This window comes from Xenopus tropicalis, chromosome 1 (genome assembly GCF_000004195.4).
Source record: "Xenopus tropicalis strain Nigerian chromosome 1, UCB_Xtro_10.0, whole genome shotgun sequence".
In the NCBI taxonomy this organism is placed as follows: Eukaryota; Metazoa; Chordata; class Amphibia; order Anura; family Pipidae; genus Xenopus; species Xenopus tropicalis.
The window spans coordinates 70,966,985-70,988,688 of NC_030677.2; the positions used below are offsets into that span (position 1 = coordinate 70,966,985).

Consider the following 21,704-nt stretch of genomic DNA (forward strand, 5'->3'; position numbering starts at 1 on the left):
GCCATGTGCATGCAGTATCCCTGCACCATTTGCTCACCTTGTGGCTTTCCTCACAAAGTACGAGTGTGTGAAGTCCCAGTGATCGTCCAGCCACGACTCTATGCCCTCCTGCTCCTGGCTTTGCAGGCTGCAGCTTCCCTCCATGGTGCGAGGCTGGTCCCTGCTGAGGAGGAGGAGGTGGGAGGAGGAGGATACACAGCAAACAAGACGCACCACTCACTACAAGTAACTGTCTCCAAAGAGAAAGGAGGATTTAGCCTTTTGCTTTAGCTGCTCTGACTTTTTGTTTACATTCCAGTTCTTCCTATGAATGGGCAGGGAGCGGAGAGCGCACTCTCCCGAGAGAACCTTGTGCTATTTCCATTGCCCACTGGGTGACAGGCAGCAGCAGCAGACTATTTGGAATGATGCAGCTGTGCCTAGAAGCACATGAGTGTTGCACTAACACAAGTCTCCCTCCTCCCCCTGCTCCTCTGCCCTCACAATGGCTATTGCTGCTGCACAGTGCTACATGGTGCCTTCAGGTGAGCTTGAGGTGTCAAAATGGATTTGCTGCTGCCAACTAATGGCTGTATAAGGTATTGTAAATGTGCCCAAATTCTGGCTTTCATACTGCCAGGCTGGCTGAACTGTTAGTAGTCAGTCAAAAAATAACTATTTCTTAGCATCTCCAGGGGACACAGGAGACCAGTGGTATGTGTGACTATTGGTGCTAACAACATCATATTGAACACACTGAGATTGAAACCACCTCTTCCCTGCTGCACTACTGGCCTATTGCACCCCTGGCAGTCAAGAGCAGACCCTTACACAGGCCAAACCATGCAGACACATATAAGTCTTAGCACAAGTCCACTATCTACTAATATGACATGCAATGCAGATACTGGGCTAGATGGTATTGAGAATGGAAGCACTGCCCTTTTCCCAGATGTATCTTCGTCTATTACAGAATAATATGCGACAGTGGAAGTGGGGGTCCCTGAAAAAAACCTTCCAACTGTCCAGGACACCAAAGCCTTTCTTTAATGATGGCTCTCCCCAGAGACCCTGTCAGTGGGTCATTCCTGGGCTACTCCCAATTAGACAGTGATGTTGATGGACACCAGCCTCTGAGTTTGGGGAACAACCTGGTAAGGGAAAACAGCTCAAGGCACCTGGAGCCAGGAGGAAGCTGAACTTCCAATAAACATTCTGGAGCTGAGGGCAGTTCACCCTATTAACTGGTCACCCCTATTCATGTGATCAGAGTTAGTACGACAACACCACAGCCGTGACATACATAAATGATCAAGGGGGGACTAGAAGCAAGGATGCTCTACTGAAGACTCAAAAAAAATTACATATTGGATGGATCAGAATTCAGCCCAGCTATGAGGAATCCACATCCTGGGAGTGTGCAACATTCAGACAGACTTCCTCAGCTATCACCAAGTAGACCCAGGGGAGTGGGAACTGTGGTTCTTAAAGGAGAAGGAAAGACTAATAAAGAGTTAATCTCAAGCTGCAGGCATATCTTCAGTTGTCTCAATAGTGCCCTTAAGTCTCCGCATATTTCACCTGTTCAGATGATCAGAAAAAACGCTGAGCTGTGTAAAGAAAGTTCCCATAATGACTATGGGGCACATTTACTAACCCACGAATCCGAATTGGAAAAATTCCAATTGGAAAACGAACATTTTGTGACTTTTTCATATTTTTTGCGATTTTTTCGTCGCCTTTACGACTTTTCGGAAATTGTCGCGACTTTTTTGTTACCAATACGATTTGCGCGAAAAAACGTATGTATCTTGTCGCGACTTTTTCGTATTGAGCGCTCGTAAGCAGCGGGCGAAACTTTCAGACTTAGCATGATTTTGGAAGCTTCCCATAGGACTCAATGGCACCCTGCAGCTCCAACCTGGCCCAAGAAAAGTCACCATACTGAAGCTTGAATGAATCCGAATCTTTCGTACTTGGCACGAAAGCTGCGAAAAAGTCGCGACTTTTCGCGCAAGTAGTAACGCTACGAAATCGCAACATTTTGCCCAACATTCAGAATGGCTACGAAAAAGTCGCGACAATTTTCCGAAAAATCGCCAAATACCGATCATTACGAAAGAAACGCAATCGGACGCATTCGGCCCGTTCGTAAGTAAGTAAATGTGCCCCTATGAGTCAGCTTCCTGCTGATTGGCTCAGATCCATATTCCTAAGGGGGGGGGGGTGAGTTCTTAGCATTCTTGAGGGAGGGGGGAGCAGAAGAGGGGAGAGAGCAGAGAGCTGCGTGTCTCTGGCACATGAATTACAGACACAACAAATCTTTTGACAGAGAAGTCAGTGCAGCATTTCTGTTAGTGCCTATGGCTGTATTTACATAGACCTTTCTGATAAAGCTTACTTAGTTTTTACCTTTCTTTCTCCTTTAAATGTTGCCATGTCCCAATGACCCAGTCCTGGGATTTTGACCTAGCTTAAGTGTTCCCACCTCTACCCATCCTCCCCAGAGGGTTGAAACCCAACAATCTAGTGCATCAGTGTTTGTAATAGCACCCTTCTAGCCCCACCAATACCCTTGCCTTGCAGGGCAGACCAGCTTTGACAAGGACCGATCAACCATCCCAACCTAAGACTGTTTAAGTTGATGGAAACCATCTGGAGATGAAAGGGGTTCTCAAAGGATGTAATTGCTACCTTAGTGAGGGCCAAAAAGCCATTTCCCTCTAAAACTACAGGATTTGGGAGACCCATTGGACCTGGTTCTAAGAATATGTGATACCGTTGCAGGAAATAGATCCCCCTTCTATCCTTGCCTTCCTGCAGAGGTGTCTGGATACAGGCCTACAACTTAATTCCCTCAAGGTACAGATCTCATCATTGTCCCTTTTTTCCCAATACAGATTGGCCCTTGACGATTCAATGAAGACTTCCTTGAAAGGGGTGACCCACGTTGCACCCCCTTGACAACCATGGGTCTTCACATGGGACCTTAATCTTGTCCTAGAGGCTGTACTCATCCCATGCGGCGGTGCCTACGTGGCAAAAGGAAGGTCACCTACATTTGGGGTTCAGGCCCATTCCACTAGGGCAGTTGGAGCTTCCTGGGCCACCTGGCAACCTGGTCTACTGTTCATGCCTTCACCACATTTTAACGGTTTGATACATTTGCTTTAGCAGAGGCCTCTTTTGCTGCAAAGCTTTGCATGCACCTGATCAACCATAGAGGTTGTTCTCTTATTAAGTCCCCACTGGTCTGCAGTGTCCCCCAGAGACTCTAGACAAAATAGGATTTATTCACTTACCGTTCTTTGTAGTCAACAGGGGAATACAGGACTTCCCACCCTGTTGACAGTTATAATTCATACTAGTTTAAATGGTTATCTTGTCTTATCCTTCTCTATGTCCTGGTATTTGATAGCAACTGAGTTGAGTAGTGATGAGCGGAATTTTTGGCCATACATGGATTTGCAGCAAGTTTCACCTTTGGTGGATTTCTTTGCAAAACGGGCGCAAAAATTTGCCACGTAAACAAATCACAACGAGACATATTCGTTCATCACTAGGGTTGAGAAAGGAAGTTCTAGTGTTAAAGCCAAAGTATAGGCATGCACCCTTTTCGTCAGCTACTTAAATGTCCTGCCTCCTGGGGGATGGTGCTTTACCCCCCTGGTCTCCTGTGTCTCCCTGTTGACTACACAAACAAATCTTATTTTCTTACCATCTCATATCTGTGGATAATAATTTCTAGCAGTGTTTTCCAGACCAAACTGTAAGGAAATATACAGGACTTGAATTACCTCCTAGTGACCCTATTTAATGCTTCCATTCTTTCCTCCTCTGCGATGCGCTCTTCATTATTGCAGTGTACAGTAGCAATCTAATTATTGCACATACATTATTTACCAACCAAATAGATGTTTTGTGCATTTCCTCATATAGTGGTGTGACGTTTTTACCCCTAGAAATGTTGTCCTGTGTGTCCTGTCTTGTTGCAGTGAACTTCTTTATTTATTACTTACATTTTTATTAAAGGGTTTGTTCAGATAATTGCAATTATTGGTGCAGGTTAGGTCATTTTAAGTAAATTTGTAATGTGTGTCTACTCATTTTTCAGTTAGTAAAGGCACCAGGGGAGGGGGTCATTACTTCCTTTTTACACACAACTGTATGAGCATGTTGACACTGACTTATAAGCAGTTTCAGTATATGTTTATATAAAATGCAAGGCAGAAGAGGCACCTGTCAAGGGCGCAACAATGGGGAAGCGCTAGGCAGGAATCTCTTCTGTCTCTTGTTCCCTGTTGCCTCACACAGCGCACTCCTCCATACAAAGTTTGGGGGCGGGGGCATAAAAAGATCGTGCTGTGGGGCCTCTAATTTATAGTTTCTCCACTGCTTGGACAGTTAGCACCGGGGCTCCCGCCCCAGGGGCCCTGCACCCTCCAAGGTTCCCCCGGTGGCTTCATCCACCGCCATGCTGCCCCAACTCACCCCCTCCCGATGTTCTCCCTGAGTGCGCATAAGTGAAACATTTCAGAGCATGACACTGGCGGTTTTTTCCCAGTGTCCCGGCGGCCCAGCTCGACCCTGATTATATTATCAATATTTGAAAACCTCCATAGTTAATCATACAGCATTGTAGGGTCACTGTATTCTAAAGGAGACATACGCTCACTGTTACCTAACTTCAAAGAATGAGAGAATACATGTGTTTAATGCAGAAATACATGTTTAATGTCTCCAGTAACAATCACAGTGTTGCTTTGGGATCCAGCCTTGATGTTATTAGACTTATGACTACTACCAAATTTTGTTTATTTACAGGTTATCCGGTTTCTTTAATGTACTCTCTGCACTAGTGATGCACCTCCTTTTGCACGCTGTGAGAGCTTGATGGGTTGCAGCAGACCCACAGTTGCCCCTGCTTACACAACTTCTCTTTTCAAATTCTAGGACCTCTGATGTCACTTTAAGTTTAGAAGTGGGTAGTAGATTGTGAATAGAGCTTTTACAGATTGGACTTGCACAAGTGAGTAAAAATGCAGGTCAAATGTGTGAGGAGCCACCTGTTTAGACCAAGACAGGTCTTTAGTGTGAGAAACTGAAAGGCTTTCTGTGCCGCAAAGTGGCTCAGTGGTCGGTCAATGCCATACATCATACATCATCAATGCTTATGTAAAACGTATCAGCTTTTGGCATGATGGCAGAACTTAAACTTCAAGCACTATGCAGCAAAGAATATCAGAAGGTATGGAATGCATTTTACACATCAGACTAATTCATAGATGGGGCTGTCGGTAGAGAAATTGGAATAAATGTCTCAGTGCTTTTTATGTGAAGGGCAAAAGTACAAAATTCTATGAAAATAACCATTACTCTATAGTTCAGATTTTAATGAATTATACAAATTTTTTTGTTGCAGGCTTTGTGCTTTTATTTTTATTTTATTAATGAATGTGTGAAGCAAATACTTTTGCCACCTGGTTTCCATGAATCACAAATTCAAGGTCACCAAAGTACTGTTTCTCTTGTACTTTTAACTGTGTTAAGTTTGGCACAGACCCTGCTGCACTATGACAGGCCCAGACTGGCAACATGTGGATTCTGGCAAATGTTAGAGGGACTGCTGTAAGATGCCATTGACAGTCACAATTTAGTGGGCTGGTGGGGGGGCTGTTTGGTCCTCTGTATGTATGCATGCCAACTGATTACACATTAGAACTTAAGAACATGTTGCTTGGTTATTTGGGTAAAATTCCATGACTGCATTGCCATCACAGAAGAGGTACTTACAGTACACTGTACTTGATATAAACAATTACAGTATGCCAGATTTCTTGTACCACCAGTTCTGGCACTGGCAACAGGACAGTGGCACAAGAACAAACATGCAATGCTATATCTGGTGCGAAATGGATTTCTTGCCATTATTATTAAAATGTGTTGGGTAACTTTTTATTAATTCATGGCAACTATGAACCTTTCTGGTTTTCACTAGAGATATTATAATGTTTCAGATATCATCACTTACCCCTTAGATTACACATAGTTAATTTTAGAAAATACTCCAAGTTTAAATTTACAGACTGCATGAGTAATTGTTAATAAAATCAGTTTCTATGTTGTAACACATTAGCAAAATTTACTACATTTTCAAGTTATCAAAAATTACAAATGGAGATAAGAATTTAAAGGAAAAGGAAAGGTAAAATCATTGGGGGCTGCCACCCAGTGACTGTAATCACTTACCTTATAACCAGAGTTGTTGCTCCTGTTAGGAAAAAAACGCATCAGCCTGGGGTAGCTGCAAAAGCAATCCTCTCTCACACCCCAGTTATTGTACCTTTCCTTATCCTTTAAGTTTTAAATGAATAGGTTGTGTGAAGATGCATGTGATTCTCATATTTTTAGCTGAGCAAATGTGCAGAACATACGTTTACATAAGTAAAGAGTGGGTTACTGGCAAGAGGGCATAGTTAATTACAGTATGTGCACAGGAGTTTCATTGCCTGCTTTGAACATCTGCAATTGTACTTGAGCGAGTTTTCCATATTGCTTGTCTCTCCTGAGGAATTCTTCACGTTATCTGTTTATAAGCACCAGAAGTGCTGCTTTATTTTTCTCTTTTGAAAATACTTTAACAAATCAAGCAACATGGTAACTTCAAATCATCTGTATGGATGCCAGTCAGAATGGCCTGTGATAATAGAGGACCTTTTATTACGCTAAATGCAGTGTGCAATTTTGGATGTATGTTTTTACCCAAAAAAGCAAAATCCATAATTCCAGTGTGATAGCAGGCACCAGATGGGATTGTGCTATGGGATCCCTGCAACTTCCCCTGTGTCTGTAGGAGCTCTGGCACATGATTCACAACAAATGGCAACACAGCAAGGCCAACACATTGACACAGACGCCAACACATCGACACATTGACAGAGTGCAAGTATGCAAAATTATAGGGAGTGTGTTTGAAAGCAAATATATCTAAGGTGTCATTTACATCTGCCACCTCTAGGGTGGCTGTAGTTCCAGGGTTCCCACTTTACACTGCATCACTCAAAGCAGCATACTTGTGCTTAAAGAATCATGTAAAGATGTCACTTTGACACCAAGTGGTGGAAATTATGCTATCATGACTCTCAAAAGTTTTCAGCATCTGGTTTGCATCAAAATGTGGCTGCAATTCATTAGACCCAACCCCCCTTGTTGGTGCAGTTACAATAAATTTATGGGGAAAAAAACAAATTCTGAATTAAAAAACGTGCACTTGAAATTGTACTTGTAACTTAGCCCTAAATGAAGGTTTTAATTCACAATTACTGTTCTAACACAGAGGCATGATTGAATATTATACAGTTTATCTACATGATTTTTAGAATACATACAAAAACATACAGCATATTCTGAATCATTACAACCATTTCACACCCAGTGTGACCTAGAAGGTTCATGCTTTAGATAAATTGTGGATCATTTTCTTAACTTCCTCTTCCCAAAGGTATGTTCCTGGTACAATTTTGATGATTTATGATGTCTCTGTTATGAGAAGACAGTCATAAACTGCTACCAATTGTCTCTACAGAAAGTGAACTGCAAAACAGCTGAATAGGCACAAACACGGGAAAAAGTAATTTCTGCCACTGCATTAATCGCAAAAGAAATAACCCCCTTTTCACAGTGGGTGGAGGGGAAACAGGAAAATGAAAAGGGCACCTGAAATTAGTAGATGTTATATTTTAAGTTCCTTGAAATTATCAGTTGTTAATGTAAAGCTGCTCACTTGTACAATTGTAAAGCAACTAATCACCTTCAGATGTCATGTGAGTGCCAGTTTAGTAACCTAGGTTGATGACCCTGTGATAAATATGTTTAAAAAAAGTACTGAAACATGCAGCAAATGTATATTCTGATAGGAGTGCACTCCAGAAGCTGCAAAACTATCATGAAAATTATACAAAGAGTGGAATAAACATCAAAATATTAAAACACAGGTATACACTATGCTATCCAGAAACCCATAATTGAGAATCTCCTTGTTTACATAAATAATTCTTTGTTCATGCCTTAGAAACCATTTCCCTTAAAAACAAGACGAGGTTTAAATTAATATAATGTTAATCCATGTCCATGTCAATCATTTTTTAAATCCATATTTCATATATTTAATATATTTTAGCTATGGTACTAAATAACATAAAGAATACCAACCTTACAAGAGTTACCTCTCTTAGAAATGGCCCAGTCCTGTGTTAATAATGTTCCACTAAAATTATCTGGGGAGAAAAGAATATATATTGAAACAAAGGCACCTTGATATCTATTTATAGGCAACTGTTCAAATGTAATATGCATTGCATTTAGCCTGTTTTGCTTAAATGTCATTATTCTGGCAAACACCTTTAGAACCTAGGCTGAACAAACATAAACGTTTTTTTGCTGGCCGATGATATGATGTGTGAAATGTAGGGAAACAAGATGCACAACACGTTTTTCTTAAATATGAAACCTGATACCCTGGGCCAGGGCTTCTGTTAGCAGAAACCTGCACCGGCTTGGGGTAATTCTTAGCAGCACGGAGCAATCCTCTTCTCTTCTTCCTCCTTTGCACCAGGTGCACATACACAGCTGGACTTTAAGCTCAAAGCTGGCTTTTTCACTCTACTTGCCTGTGACTACAGAAGAATCACAATGTGGTGCTCATAGATAAATACCCCAGGCTGGTGTAGTTTTCAGCAAAAAGGAGCACCAGTGACCAACATTTGCACCCCCAGTTATTTTACTTTCCTTGATTGATAATATAGGGTTGATTCACTAAAGTGCGTTAATTATTATCGCATGCTTTTTTGCGTTAAAATAGACACGACAATTAGCGTGCGATTCACTACAGTATTACCGTGTGTGTTAATTTGCGCGCAAACACATGCATTAATTTTAACGCATGCGTTAATTTGCCCGCCGAAATAACACAAATGCATGATTCACAAACACTTAGATGCGCTAAATATCGCATTAGTCTATGCGAAAATTAACACCTACTTGAGGCAGGCGGTAATTATAGAAAAGTACAGTTAATGAGCTTTTGGCAACACAATATGGACTTTGCAGTGTTATTTATTCAAGTCTGTGTTGGCCCTAGAGTGATATAGCCTCCAGTTTGCAGGGAAATGGTTATTTTCAGTACAGTAATTTTCCAAAAGTATTGGCATGTATGGCTAACATGGCGTGCTTTTTTTCGCACGACTATTTATATGCGGCTACTAGTGATGGGCAAAATGTTTCGCCAGGCATGGATTCGCAGCGAATTTCCGTGTTTCACCATTGGTGGATTGTTTCGCGAAACGGATGAAAAAATTTGCATATGGTAGCATATAAATAGTGCATATAAATAGTAGCCGCATATAAATAGTAGCATATAAATGGTAGCATATAAATAGTAGCTGCATATAAATAGTAGCATATAAATAGTGCATATAAATAGTAGCATATAAATAGTAGCATATATATAGTAGCTGCATATAAATAGTAGCTGCATATAAATAGTAGCTGCATATAAATAGTAGCATATAAATGGTAGCATATAAATAGTAGCCGCATATAAATAGTAGCCGCTTATAAATAGTAGCATATAAATAGTAGCTGCATATAAATAGTAGCATATAAATGGTAGCATATAAATAGTGCATATAAATAGTAGCTGCATATAAATAGTAGCCACATATAAATAGTAGCATATAAATAGTAGCCGCATATAAATGGTAGCATATAAATAGTGCATATAAATAGCAGCATATAAATAGTAGCATATAAATAGTAGCATATAAATGGTAGCATATAAATAGTGCATATAAATAGTAGCATATAAATAGTGCATATAAATAGTAGCCACTAGTGATGAGCGAATCTTTCAAAAGATCGGCGAAACGGCGAAAAATTCGCAGCACTTCCAAAAATTGTCGCAGGCATCAAAAAAGAATAGTCGCGGGCAACAATTTTTTTTGCCGCACGACATTTTCGCCGTTTTGTGGATCTTTTGAAAGATTCGCGAATTTTTCGGCGAAGCAAAATGGAACAGATTCACTCATCACTAGCGGCTATTATTTATATGCTACTATTTATATGCACTATTTATATGCTACCATTTATATGCTACTATTTATATGCTACCATTTATATGCTACTATTTATATGCTACTATTTATATACACTATTTATATGCTACTATTTATGTATGGCTACTATTTATATGCTTCTATTTATATGCGGCTACTATTTACAGTATATGCTACCATTTATATGCTACTATTTATATGCACTATTTATATGCGGCTACTATTTGTATGTGGCTACTATTTATATGCGGCTACTATTTATATGCTACTATTTATATGCACTATTTATATGCTTCTATTTATATGTGGCTACTATTTATATGCTACTATTTATATGCACTATTTATATGCTACCATTTATATGCTACTATTTATATGCTACCATTTATATGTGGCGACTATTTATAAGCACTATTTATATGCTACCATTTATATGCGGCGACTATTTATATGCTACCATTTATATGCGGCGACTATTTCTATGCACTATTTCTATGCTACCATTTATATGTGGCGACTATTATACGTGGGAGTTTATTAGCGCATGTACCATCCAACGCTATAAATAGCGCACATTTTAACGCACTTTAGTGAATCAACCCTTATATATTCATAGAGAGGAGTAGTTTTGATGACATTTCTAATTAATTTGGGTATTTCATCATTCAGTTTGTGACACATTAGGGGTCATTTACAAAGACTCCAGACTGGTGGCCTGACCACCAAAATGACACACAAGTTAGGAGGTAGGAGGGTGGGCACCTAGAGAATGCAGGTGGCACTCTATTTATTGGAGCTGTCACAGGAGAAACCTGCAGCAATTCATCTTGGGTGAAAGGCAGGGTGCACAGTGCCTGTTTTTTGTAGTTTGCACCCTGCCGTCCACATCGTAAATTACCCTTATTGTGTTAAAGTTGCATTCACAGATTATTCTGCATAGCAAATAGAGGGTCATGCACAGAAAATGCACTTATTTTATTTCCCTATTGTTTTGTCCTGAACTGGAACTTTTATTAGATTATGTACTTTTATTAAATGTTTTTTTTAGACTATTTTGAGAAATAGGGATGCATCTGTAAATGACCTGTCATCCAGAATGCTAGGGACCTGGGGTTCAGGGGTCTTTCCGTAATTACAAGAAGGCCATCTCCAATAGACTCCGTTTTAATTAATAATTCAAATGGAGCTTTCAGATAATAGGTTTCCGTATAAGAGATGCCATAGTGGATTGTATACTTGTGTCTCCACAACACAAACGCGAGTTTGTTCTGCTGCCTCTGGTCACATCTAGATTGGCTTGATGTGCCTGACACAGTTACCCATTTTGTGCTATGGCAGTATTCTGATCGCTGTAATCAACCCAAATAATAATATGGTCCAAATGTTGTCATCTGTACACCAAGGATCATGTTGGAACAGTTACAATACAAAATAAGTTTGCTTTTGCAGGATGCCTTTTGATTCTACAGCTTTTTGCTTGTTCTTCCTTCTGTCCTGTAATAATTACCTTGTCTACAAGCTGAGACCTCTAGTACAGGTCCTACAGGTCTTATTACATGTTAACCACCTTCCCTAGCTAGAGAGAATAAATAGTAGGCACACAGAAACAGAATAGTACAGTCTGATATACCTAGCAAAAAGTGGCTGAGAGGTTAGTAAGACAAACATCAAGGCAGTATCCATGGATGCAATACATTTGGGTGTAGTCATGAATGGAGCAAAACCAACAAACAACAGGGATTTTATAAAAGTGTATTCAAAGATCAAAAGGACAAATACAAATAGTTATTTGAAATGGTAATATACTGCAAGGTTATATGCCTGCCGTCCGTCAATAGGGGATGAGCTGCAATTACATTGCAAGTCTTTGTGAGGCTATCATGACCAAGACTGAGGACTGAGTTGGAAACATTATCAGGCACTAGTGATGTGCAGGTTGACAAAAAGTTGTCCCACACATGATCCTAACCTGCACCTGCCCAACCCAGAATCCACCTCTATTTATAGATCCCCCCCCTCCACCCCATCTCTGACATCAAAAAAGGGGGAGCGGCAGACACCTATAAATAGAGGCTGCCAGAGGCAGAAGCAGGGAATAGTTAGGTCGAGGGCAGGGAGGGTGAAAGGAACCCTGAACCTGTCCGACCATGGATTTGGACGACCTGCACATCAGGCACAGGTTGTTAAATAGAATATCAGCAATTATAGTAAAAAAACTAAAATCTACAATCAGACATTGATTCTATGTCACTAGCTTGCCACCAAAAACCATATATTGTGCCGGTGGTGATTGCATGATGACGCCATGCAGGTGCATTGAGGTAAATAGGTTGTGTTAATCACCACAACCTTACACTTACATTGCGTAGTAATTTACTAGTATGAACAAAGAAAAACAAGTGGCTTCTTGCACAGTATAAATTGTAACATCTTGTAAGCAACACTGAATATACATAAAAATGTTGCAAAAATTCTTTATATTATATTACTATTGTGATATCACTCTTTATAAATCAGAGACAGGAAATTATAAAACATACTCATCATATATAAAGAAAACTTTGTACTATATATATGTGCCTACTTTAGGGTGAGAGTTGACTAAATCTAAATTTGCCTCTTCTTTTCCAATTCAGAATGACTTTGTATGTCAATAATTTCCAGCTGACCTATATACAGTGATCTGCTGGATCTTTCAGAGCAGTAGTTGAAAAATATGATATTCCCTGTACAGCTAAATAATTGAAGCTATACCATATTATGAAGGCCTGGCTAGCTCATACCAGTAATAAGCAAGAAAGATATGAAATAACAAGGAGTTAAAAACAAACTGACACACCATTCTGAAAATGTATAATTAAACAATATATTAAACAAGGCATTTGATATAAAAAAAAAACTAATAACATAATTGTTGGTAAACTATACACAATGCTTTGAAAAACAAAGTTTTTTTTTTTTTAATTATATTTTTATTTTAAAAAAAGTTAACAAAGTTCAGGGACTGCAAGTGCCGAAATTTCCCAGCTCACAGAGATGAATAATTTAGGTATCCTGAACCAACTAAAGTAAGCATAATAAAAATGTAAAATAACATGATATGGGTGTTGTCATGTCCCATGTGGTTTGTATTAATCTATTCTACTGTACAGCGCTGCGTAGATAAGTAGCGCTTTATAAATAAAGATATACATACAAGAAGGGATAATAATAAGGAGAGACAATGGAGAATAATTTTCAGTAACAGGGAGATATTTACTACTGCTGGATATTCTTTTATTTAAGAGTGCCTTCACAGGATCATTCCTGAATGTAGACATGTGATCCTTATTTAGAACCTTACTGCCTTGGGGCACACTCAGTGTGTTAAAGGAGCCTTGCTGACACAGTTCCTAAAGTATAGGGGTAAAGAGAAGGTATCCACTTTGCCAGTGTAGCAGAAACTAAATGCCATTGATGATGAACTTTTTGCAAAGTTTCTTGTATTTACACATTAATGGAGCATTGTACTCTCTGAGTATCTGAGTATTTGTGTCTGGCTTGGGAATGGCCGCAATATGAGCCAAGAGATTTGCTCACTAAAATATATGTTTACCTTGAAAATATTACTAAATAAAGTATGCAACTTTGAAATTAATTTGAAAGCAAAGGTCTTATAATATCTACCAGTGAATCTATCAGGATCCAGGACATTTATTTCAGTTGCTTACCAGCCTGCTGAATTTCTTGCAAGTTGATGGGGTTAGACATTATTACAGTTTATTCAGGGGAAAGGGGTGGTCAGTGTTAGTAATCAAGGAACTTCTATATCTATATCAGCTTCATTTTCTTTTTGCCGTTGGTTTAAAGTGTGATTATATGTGGCAAACTCCTGACTTACCTGGGCAGGTTTGCAGTTAAAGAAAGAAAATACTGATTCAAATCCAAATAATTTATTTAAAGTCATTTTAAAATATAGGGATCAGATACCATGAGGTATTATACTACTTAGACATATATGGTCACCTGAGGTATTTCATATCTATCTTGGCATTTGAAGTGTTCAGTTTGCGAATAATGTCTGTGCCCAGTTCTTTAGACACAAAAGGGCTGCGCCTATTGACCCTGGGTGCAAAGTGAACACTTCAGCTACAGCTGGTCAAGGGGGGTGACAATGGGTGCGGAACACTCATTTAGAAAAGTAAAGCAGGAAGGACTGAGCAACACAAAGAACAACTATACAGAAGTGCAAAGAGCATATTTTGAGCATATTTTGATGCAACTTTTAAAGAATGCCATTTAATGTGCAATTGACTTGGACATTATGGTTGTAAATGAAACCTTCACATCTTGGCTCACCAACATAAAAGTAATTGAATAGACAGCTATCCCACATACAGTGAAATAAACAACAGATAATTAACAATTAGCAAATCCACTATTATTAATTTACTGTAAGGTCTGTATAGGTACTGAATAATTTACCAAAAGGTCAAGGAATTAGGCCTTCCAATGAGGGGAATCCCCTGGTTGAACCCAGATATAAGCATTAATGAAATATACTCAGACAAACATGTTCACAATCAAGTAATGTTTTTGGGCTCTTTTGCCACTGTAGGAAAATAGATTTGTCTCTGGTGCTATTTGGGGAGGTTGGAGAATTTGGAGAAACTGTTGTTATACTTGTTAAACTTGAGGTGGGTAAGTAAGGACAAGCCATCCTGAGGAACAGAGACTAAGTACTAGTGGTTTTGGGAAGAGAGCAACAGATTTATTTGTGGCCTTTTATTTGATTTGGGGAGCCACCCTGAAAGCATTCATTATGGCTCTTTTTGGATTTAAAATAGTGGACTCTGGCTATTACATCTTTTTTGGGCCCCCTGCTATATAGGGTCCAGTGCCCTTTGTACTCTGTCTAATATCAATTGGTCAGTGGCTATGTCAGCTACTAACTCTAAAAGGAGCAAAAGGTATCTCTGTGTGCACACCCTGGATGGCATCAGGTAGCCTTCTGCTTAGATACTTGCCATAGCCACGACTCCAGAATTTTTTTTAATTTCCTCATCCTCCTTGTCATTCCTAAAGAAGTGCAGGGGCAATGGACTTACCAACTGACACTAGTTCTAAGTATGGCAACACTTGGCTAACTAGCCCTTTCCCTCATATAACTGTGTGGTACCAAATATAAAAATACATTTGAGTGCAATATAAGCTGATTTTGTACAGTATGTGTCAGTTGAAGCCCCTCTGTTGCCAAATTCATTAATGTGCAGGACTGTCCCTGAAGAAGAACACATTCAGTGTTTGAAACGTTGGATTAATTAGGATTTGTTTTGTTCTTTTTTACGTCCTTGTGTGTGCAGCACTCTGTTCTTCATTTATATATATATATATATATACTGAGAGAGAGCATGTGGTGGTTTATTGGGGGTGTGGCCTAAATATTTTGCTGCGGTGTGCTAGACGCACCGCCATTCTTACCCCTGTCCCTGCAGTTCACTCTGAAAATCTGGTCACCTTAGATTAGAGAAAATAGTCCCTAAATGTCCATAGCAAAAAAAAAAGCGATATGCCCATCCCTTGACTAAGGCAGATAATTTGTCTTTTTTACATTAATCATAAAACAAAAATCTTGTTAAGTATTTAACTTTATAAACTAAATTTAATCAATAGAAATTTTAATCAAAGAAATGAGAGGCCCTAATCCTCATTTAAAAACACAATTTTTAACACATTTATAAAGAGACACATTTAGAAAAGAGCAACATAGTACGCCAGTTTCGGACTGGCCCACAGGGATACCAGGAACACTTTGGGTGGGCCCTCCTGCTTCTAACCATTGGCCTAATTCATGATCATTTCCTATTTCTCTATGGGAAAACCTCAACTAAATATATAGAAGAATAGATTATGGTATGTAAAGAAAAAAAAAAACTTGGAAAATATAGAGGTTGAGTGAGAAGTGAATGAAAAATAGTTTGGAGAGTGGGCCCATGGTCTAAGGTTTTCTGGTGGGCCCCTGGCATCCCAGTCTGACACTGTAGTGTGTTGTATGTGCATTTTGTAGCATGTTAGTATTATCATACTAGTTAGTTATATAGTTAGTATAGTTAGTATAGTTAGTAGTATCATTAAAAAACAGGTGTTACCAGTAGGAACAGACATAAGCATTGCAGGGACCTTGAGCATAATTCTGCACATGCTGGAAGTTCTCCAACATAGCCTTTGTAAAACATTATTTACTATATTCCTGTTAATACAGGTATAGGACCCATTATCCAGAATGCTCGGGACCAAGGGTATTCCAGATAAGGGATCTTTCTGTAATTTGGATCTCCATACCTTAAGTCTGCTAAAAAATCAATAAAACATTAATTAACCCCAATAGGATTGTTTTGCATCCAATAAGGATTATTTATAGCTTAGTTGGGATCAATTACAAGGTTCTGTTTTATTATTACAGAGAAAAAGGAAATCAGTTTAAAAATTCTGAATTATTTGATTAAAATGGAGTCTATGGGAGACAGGCTTTCCGTAATTCGGAGCTTTCTGGATAATGGGTTTCCGGATAAGGGGTCCAATACCTGTATTATATATACAATGATCTTTGCTCTTCTTTATATTCAAGCAAATTCACTACTATGCTAAAACTTAAAAGTTGCAAATAAATACAAGTAAAAATATTGAGAAACATTTTATAATTTTACTATGTAGTATACTTTCTATATATTTGTATATACACTTTCCTCATGAGAGCAGTGATTTAGAGAAGAGTTTGTCAGCATTACTAATACTAAAAACATCATAGGGCTCATTTACTAAAATACATGCTCAATTGCAATTAATCATATCTCTGCTTTCAGCTAGTAGGTCAACACTTATTGCTGAATAGTTGCTATAGGCAGTTGCATTAGTGCATATTATGTTTGAACTGAGCCATCATGACTATTAATGCTGATATATCCTGTCACACAAAACTTTGTTTATATTCAACATATTCTAGATAAAGAGCGAAGAAAACAGATATGCCATTGTTTAATTTTTTTCCTTTGATAACAATTTAATTCTACTAAATTAAACATGCATTCAAATGTGGGATTTAAATTAATGCAATTATGCTTTTAGTTACATTTTCAATTGTGTTTACGTATAATCATATATTATCATCACCACCTCTGAACATCAGTATATTTATATGCCTACACCGTCATCAAACTTTCTAAAGCATCCTAATTTGCCATCATCAGTAAGCTTTTTATTTTTGATCTTGACTTTTACTATATCTGCTGCCCTCAGTCACTTACCATTTCGATGTTATTAATTATTTCACTTGGTGGTCTTGTCATTTAGGAATTCGACCCTTGTTCCCTTCATCGCCAATTAACAGTCCGTATTTGAAGGTTGAAAACAGGCAGATGCAGAAAAGAAATCTTTAGGCTGCTAGTAAAATCCACTGCAGCTGTGATGAATGACCCATAAAAACAAGCTATGTACAGCTGATTCTAACACGTTCTGCAGCTTGTAGGAAGACTTCTAAATTAGTCAACCTATTGAGGAAACATCTAATTAATTTCAGTGTTTTTGACAGGCCAGTGAACTTCGTGGTTTGCTAACCATTTAATTGACAGAAATACAGTAAAATGTTGATGGTGATTAAAATCTTACAAAAGAACATTTTTCATTAATATAAATTTGCATTTACCAATGAAATATATTATATATTTAAAACAAAAAAGTAACTAAAAAAAACAATTTTTTTTTTTTACATTTGTTGCTTAATTTGGAAATACATTACTTTCCAATCAGAAGAAAGCTGCATTTGTCCTTATAAGGCTTTGCTAAAAAGGCAGCAAAAACAACAGTTTAGTTTCAACTTGCTAAAAATAAGCTTGCACAGAATTCACTGTTTTGGATTCAGCCGAACCTCAAATCTTTCATGAACAATTTGGCTGAATCCTGAACCAAATCTAAACCCTAATTTGAATATGCAAATTAGGTAAGGTACACAGGGAAAAAAAATCAATGATTTTTTTCTTTTGTATGACCAAAGCTCATATGATTTTCAGGGTTTGGTTTAGTTCAGTTCAGCCAGGTGCTTGGATTTGGGTGAATCTGAACCGTACTGAAAAAACCTGAGATTTACCCAAATCCCAAACTGAATTCAGGATTCTGGGTATCCCTAGTTAAAAAGAGCATATGAATTATAAATATCTTTAATTTTGAAATTCAAGGCATTACATAAAAAAAGAGATCAAAAGCTAAAATAACTTGGGGTTGTTAACTGCCCCCCCCCCCCCAGTCGTTCTATCAACCCGTAACCTATGCTGGGTCCAGCCTTTCATGCTTCCCTGCTGGACTTTTTTGGCATTTTTAGTGTAGAGCTTTTTCTGTACTGTGCACATGCCCTACTGGAACACCTGGCAGGCGTGAAATTAATGGTTATTTAGTGCTCAGCAAAAAGGAGAAAAGGGAAGCTGCCCAGCAGTTGGAGGTAAGAGACTAAAATGAATGTGGGGGTGTTTGAAAACTCAACACTCTCCCCAAGTGGTTTTAATTTACCATCTCCTTTTAATTTACAAATGCTGCACTTTTCCTCTTTGCCTGGGAGCAGCATTACAATACAATCATTAACTATATAACGGAGGTAAATGTAAATCAATACTCTAAGCTGTTCATTTTCTATATAGACTATAGACTATTACTGCATTTATAAGCACAGATGCTCAGTTCCTTTGACCTGCTGATGAATCTAAAAAGGAAGATATCAACTAAGTAGTTGCATTGGGTAAGTCTGGCAAGACTGTGATATTTGTTAAGTCTGACAATAGCTTGTAAGAAAAAAAAACACATTATGACAAAGCTGCAATTTTTCTTGGTTCATCTCCTATTTTGCTGTCAAACTACAGCTTTAGAGAAAACTTGTAGTGCTTGTAGACTTTGGGCTTCCCCTAAAGTCATAGAAAATGTTCATATACAAAAAGATATTCACTCTTCTACAGTATCCAGATATACCAACCCCAGATCATATACTGACTGATGTTCAGGCTTTTCCACCAGATTTGGGGGCAAAACCATAGTATGGGAACCTATGGTCCAGGCAACAACAAAGATATTTTATTTGCTTTAGACAAGAAATATTATGAAATGTAATAGATAGTGTGGTTATGGACGGGTAAAATCTGCTAAATTAAAAGATGTGTTAGAGGAAAGGCAGGTGAAATTATTGTGTTATTTTCAACTTAATTATACATCTTCTTACCGAATACATTATATAACTATTTTTTCCTAGCAACCTGTAGCATAAAATCTAAGATCTCAAAAGATTGTATGCTGTTTTTACCTTTTGTTTTCAATATATTATGTTAAAACAGCATGATATACAGATCTCTATATTTAGACATCATGTGATGCAAGATAGCAAACCATGGTACAAAATTAATTTCAGTGGAAAAAGGTGTGATAATTATTAGTTAAGCAAGTTATGAGGCATCTGAACCAAATGTACCAGAAACTGTATCTGTATCTGTATCTTGTGAATACATCTTCATGCTTAAATATCTTGATACAAATAGTTTTTTAATATCAACACCAATCCACCAACCAATCAACAATCTTTATGTTCATCAGCTTTGTTATGTATAAAGCTGTGAGTTGACCGAATATACAGTAGGTATTATTGAAAGACCAAGCTTGCCTCACAGATCTGGACTTTGCAGATAATATTGCATTACTAGCAGAAACCAAGAAAGGCATTCAAGACATAAACAGCAACTTTAAAGAAAAGGGCAGTACATCTGGGCTTAGAATAAGCTGTTGAATGCCTAAACAGAAAAGGAAACAGTTGGTGATGATGCAGTTATCAAAGACTGAGACACTGATGGCAGCTGCAGTATATGGCATGAAAATGGAAGATCACAACACAGTAGCTGTTCCACGAGTGATGCCAATGAAGAATATTGGGGTCACTTACTGCAGCCACATTATAAATAACAATAACAAGGCAGACCAGCTAGGACTTGGAGATTGACAGTGATGATTAAAATAAAACTAGTGTCATGGGAAGAGGCAGAAGCCACTGCAGCTCATCAGGTCCATTGTGTAACACTTTCTGGCCAATATCCCCAGGTGTACATGCAGATCTAAGTCAAAGATGATAATACATGTGATACAAGGATCGCAGACAAAGCCACAACCTGCTTACCAAGGCAACATTTAAGTGTTAAACAGTGCACATTTATTACAATGTTATACATGAGGTAGATTATATATTATATATATTATTTTATATAATTATTATATATATATATATATATATAAGTGCCATGTGGTATGAGGCACAGTAGGAAGGAGGTCCCTGCCCATAGAGCTTACAATCTAAGTGGTTGGGTAACATACAGGCACAAATTGGAAGGTAAGAGTGCATCAGGTATGGGCATTTGCCCTTAAGCGCAGGACTGGGCAAAATAATGTTTTAGTGTTCCAGAAGGTAACGGCTGAGCTTTTTCTTAAAGAGAGTGGGTGAGTGTTCCCTACGGAGGGATTCAGGGATAGAGTTCCAGAGATAAGGAGCAGCGAGATAGAAAGGTAAAAGATAAACCAAACAATATATACATCATATACAATTGTTACTGCGCCCACATAGCGCCTAACATATGCTGAGAATACACATGAAAATCAAATGGAAACTCACCAGTCTGCAGGACCCACAATAAAACCGTACAAATCTGCCTCATGTATAACATTGTAATAATTGTGCACTGTTTAAGACTTAGATGTTGGCTTGGTAAGCATGTTGTGGCTTTGTCTGCGATCCTTATCACATGATCTATGACTGACATCACTTACAGCCTGAGATCTCGCGAGATTTCGTATGATCATGGACTTGCACTTTGTGGTTTAAATTCTGTTTACCTGGGGTGGGTGTTCGGGAACGAGAGGTTCCCAGAAATGTCTGTATCCTTCTCACAGGTTGCTCCAATAAAAATGCATGGAGGCAGTTTTTTGCACCTACTGAATCTTACTTTTTTGTATTTTGCACTTAATATGTTTATAGCCAGAAGCCACGGCTTTTAGGAATACGCACTCCAAGTTAACTTTATTATAGACTCTATTTTGGATAGCACAACCGATTTTTTCTTTTTGCATGATAATACATGCAATGGAGTAACTCAATGAGGACTCCATAGTTTATTCAATCCAAAATATGTTTTCTGGCATCTATATACTAATGCTCTAAAACTCCAAGCATTATTTAGCATTCAGCTTTCATCTAATTATTCTTTCATTTGAGTTTTAACTGACCAACATCAAAACAAATACCTCAATATTTCTGAATGACTCACTAACATGACATTTTCTGCCAAAGGAAAATTATATTCCCCTTTATTTTAAAATATTTAATTACAATATATTTTTTAAAAATATCTTGCATGATGTGTTCCTTATTAATGACATTTTAAAAACATATCTCCCACTCTCATAAGCAAGGCCTATTAGTGATTTTTTATTGTAGGCAGAGACATGTCTCTGGTCTCAATTGGCATGTTGTTCCAATTATATCATCTTATTAAAAATGGGAACACAGCCTGTTCATTAAAAGAAAAAAATATATTTTGCAAGGTTGAGTGAATTCTG

At 38.1% G+C, this 21,704-nt stretch overlaps 1 protein-coding gene across 3 annotated transcripts in view; it reads right to left on the reverse strand.

The window, feature by feature from the left end:
• The window catches only part of pde5a (phosphodiesterase 5A), a 107,253-nt gene extending 86,375 nt beyond the window's left edge, over positions 1 to 20,878 (reverse strand). The window contains 3 exon segments of one of the 3 annotated variants that reach the window (NM_001079344.1): positions 8,191 to 8,255; positions 17,375 to 17,617; positions 20,761 to 20,878. Coding sequence is in view for 1 of the 3 variants with exons in the window: in XM_012966045.3 (XP_012821499.1) it covers positions 38 to 144 (107 nt within the window). In the remaining 2 variants the exon portion in view is untranslated. 3 annotated transcript variants of the gene reach the window in all.
• Between the last annotated feature and the right edge of the window lie 826 nt (positions 20,879 to 21,704).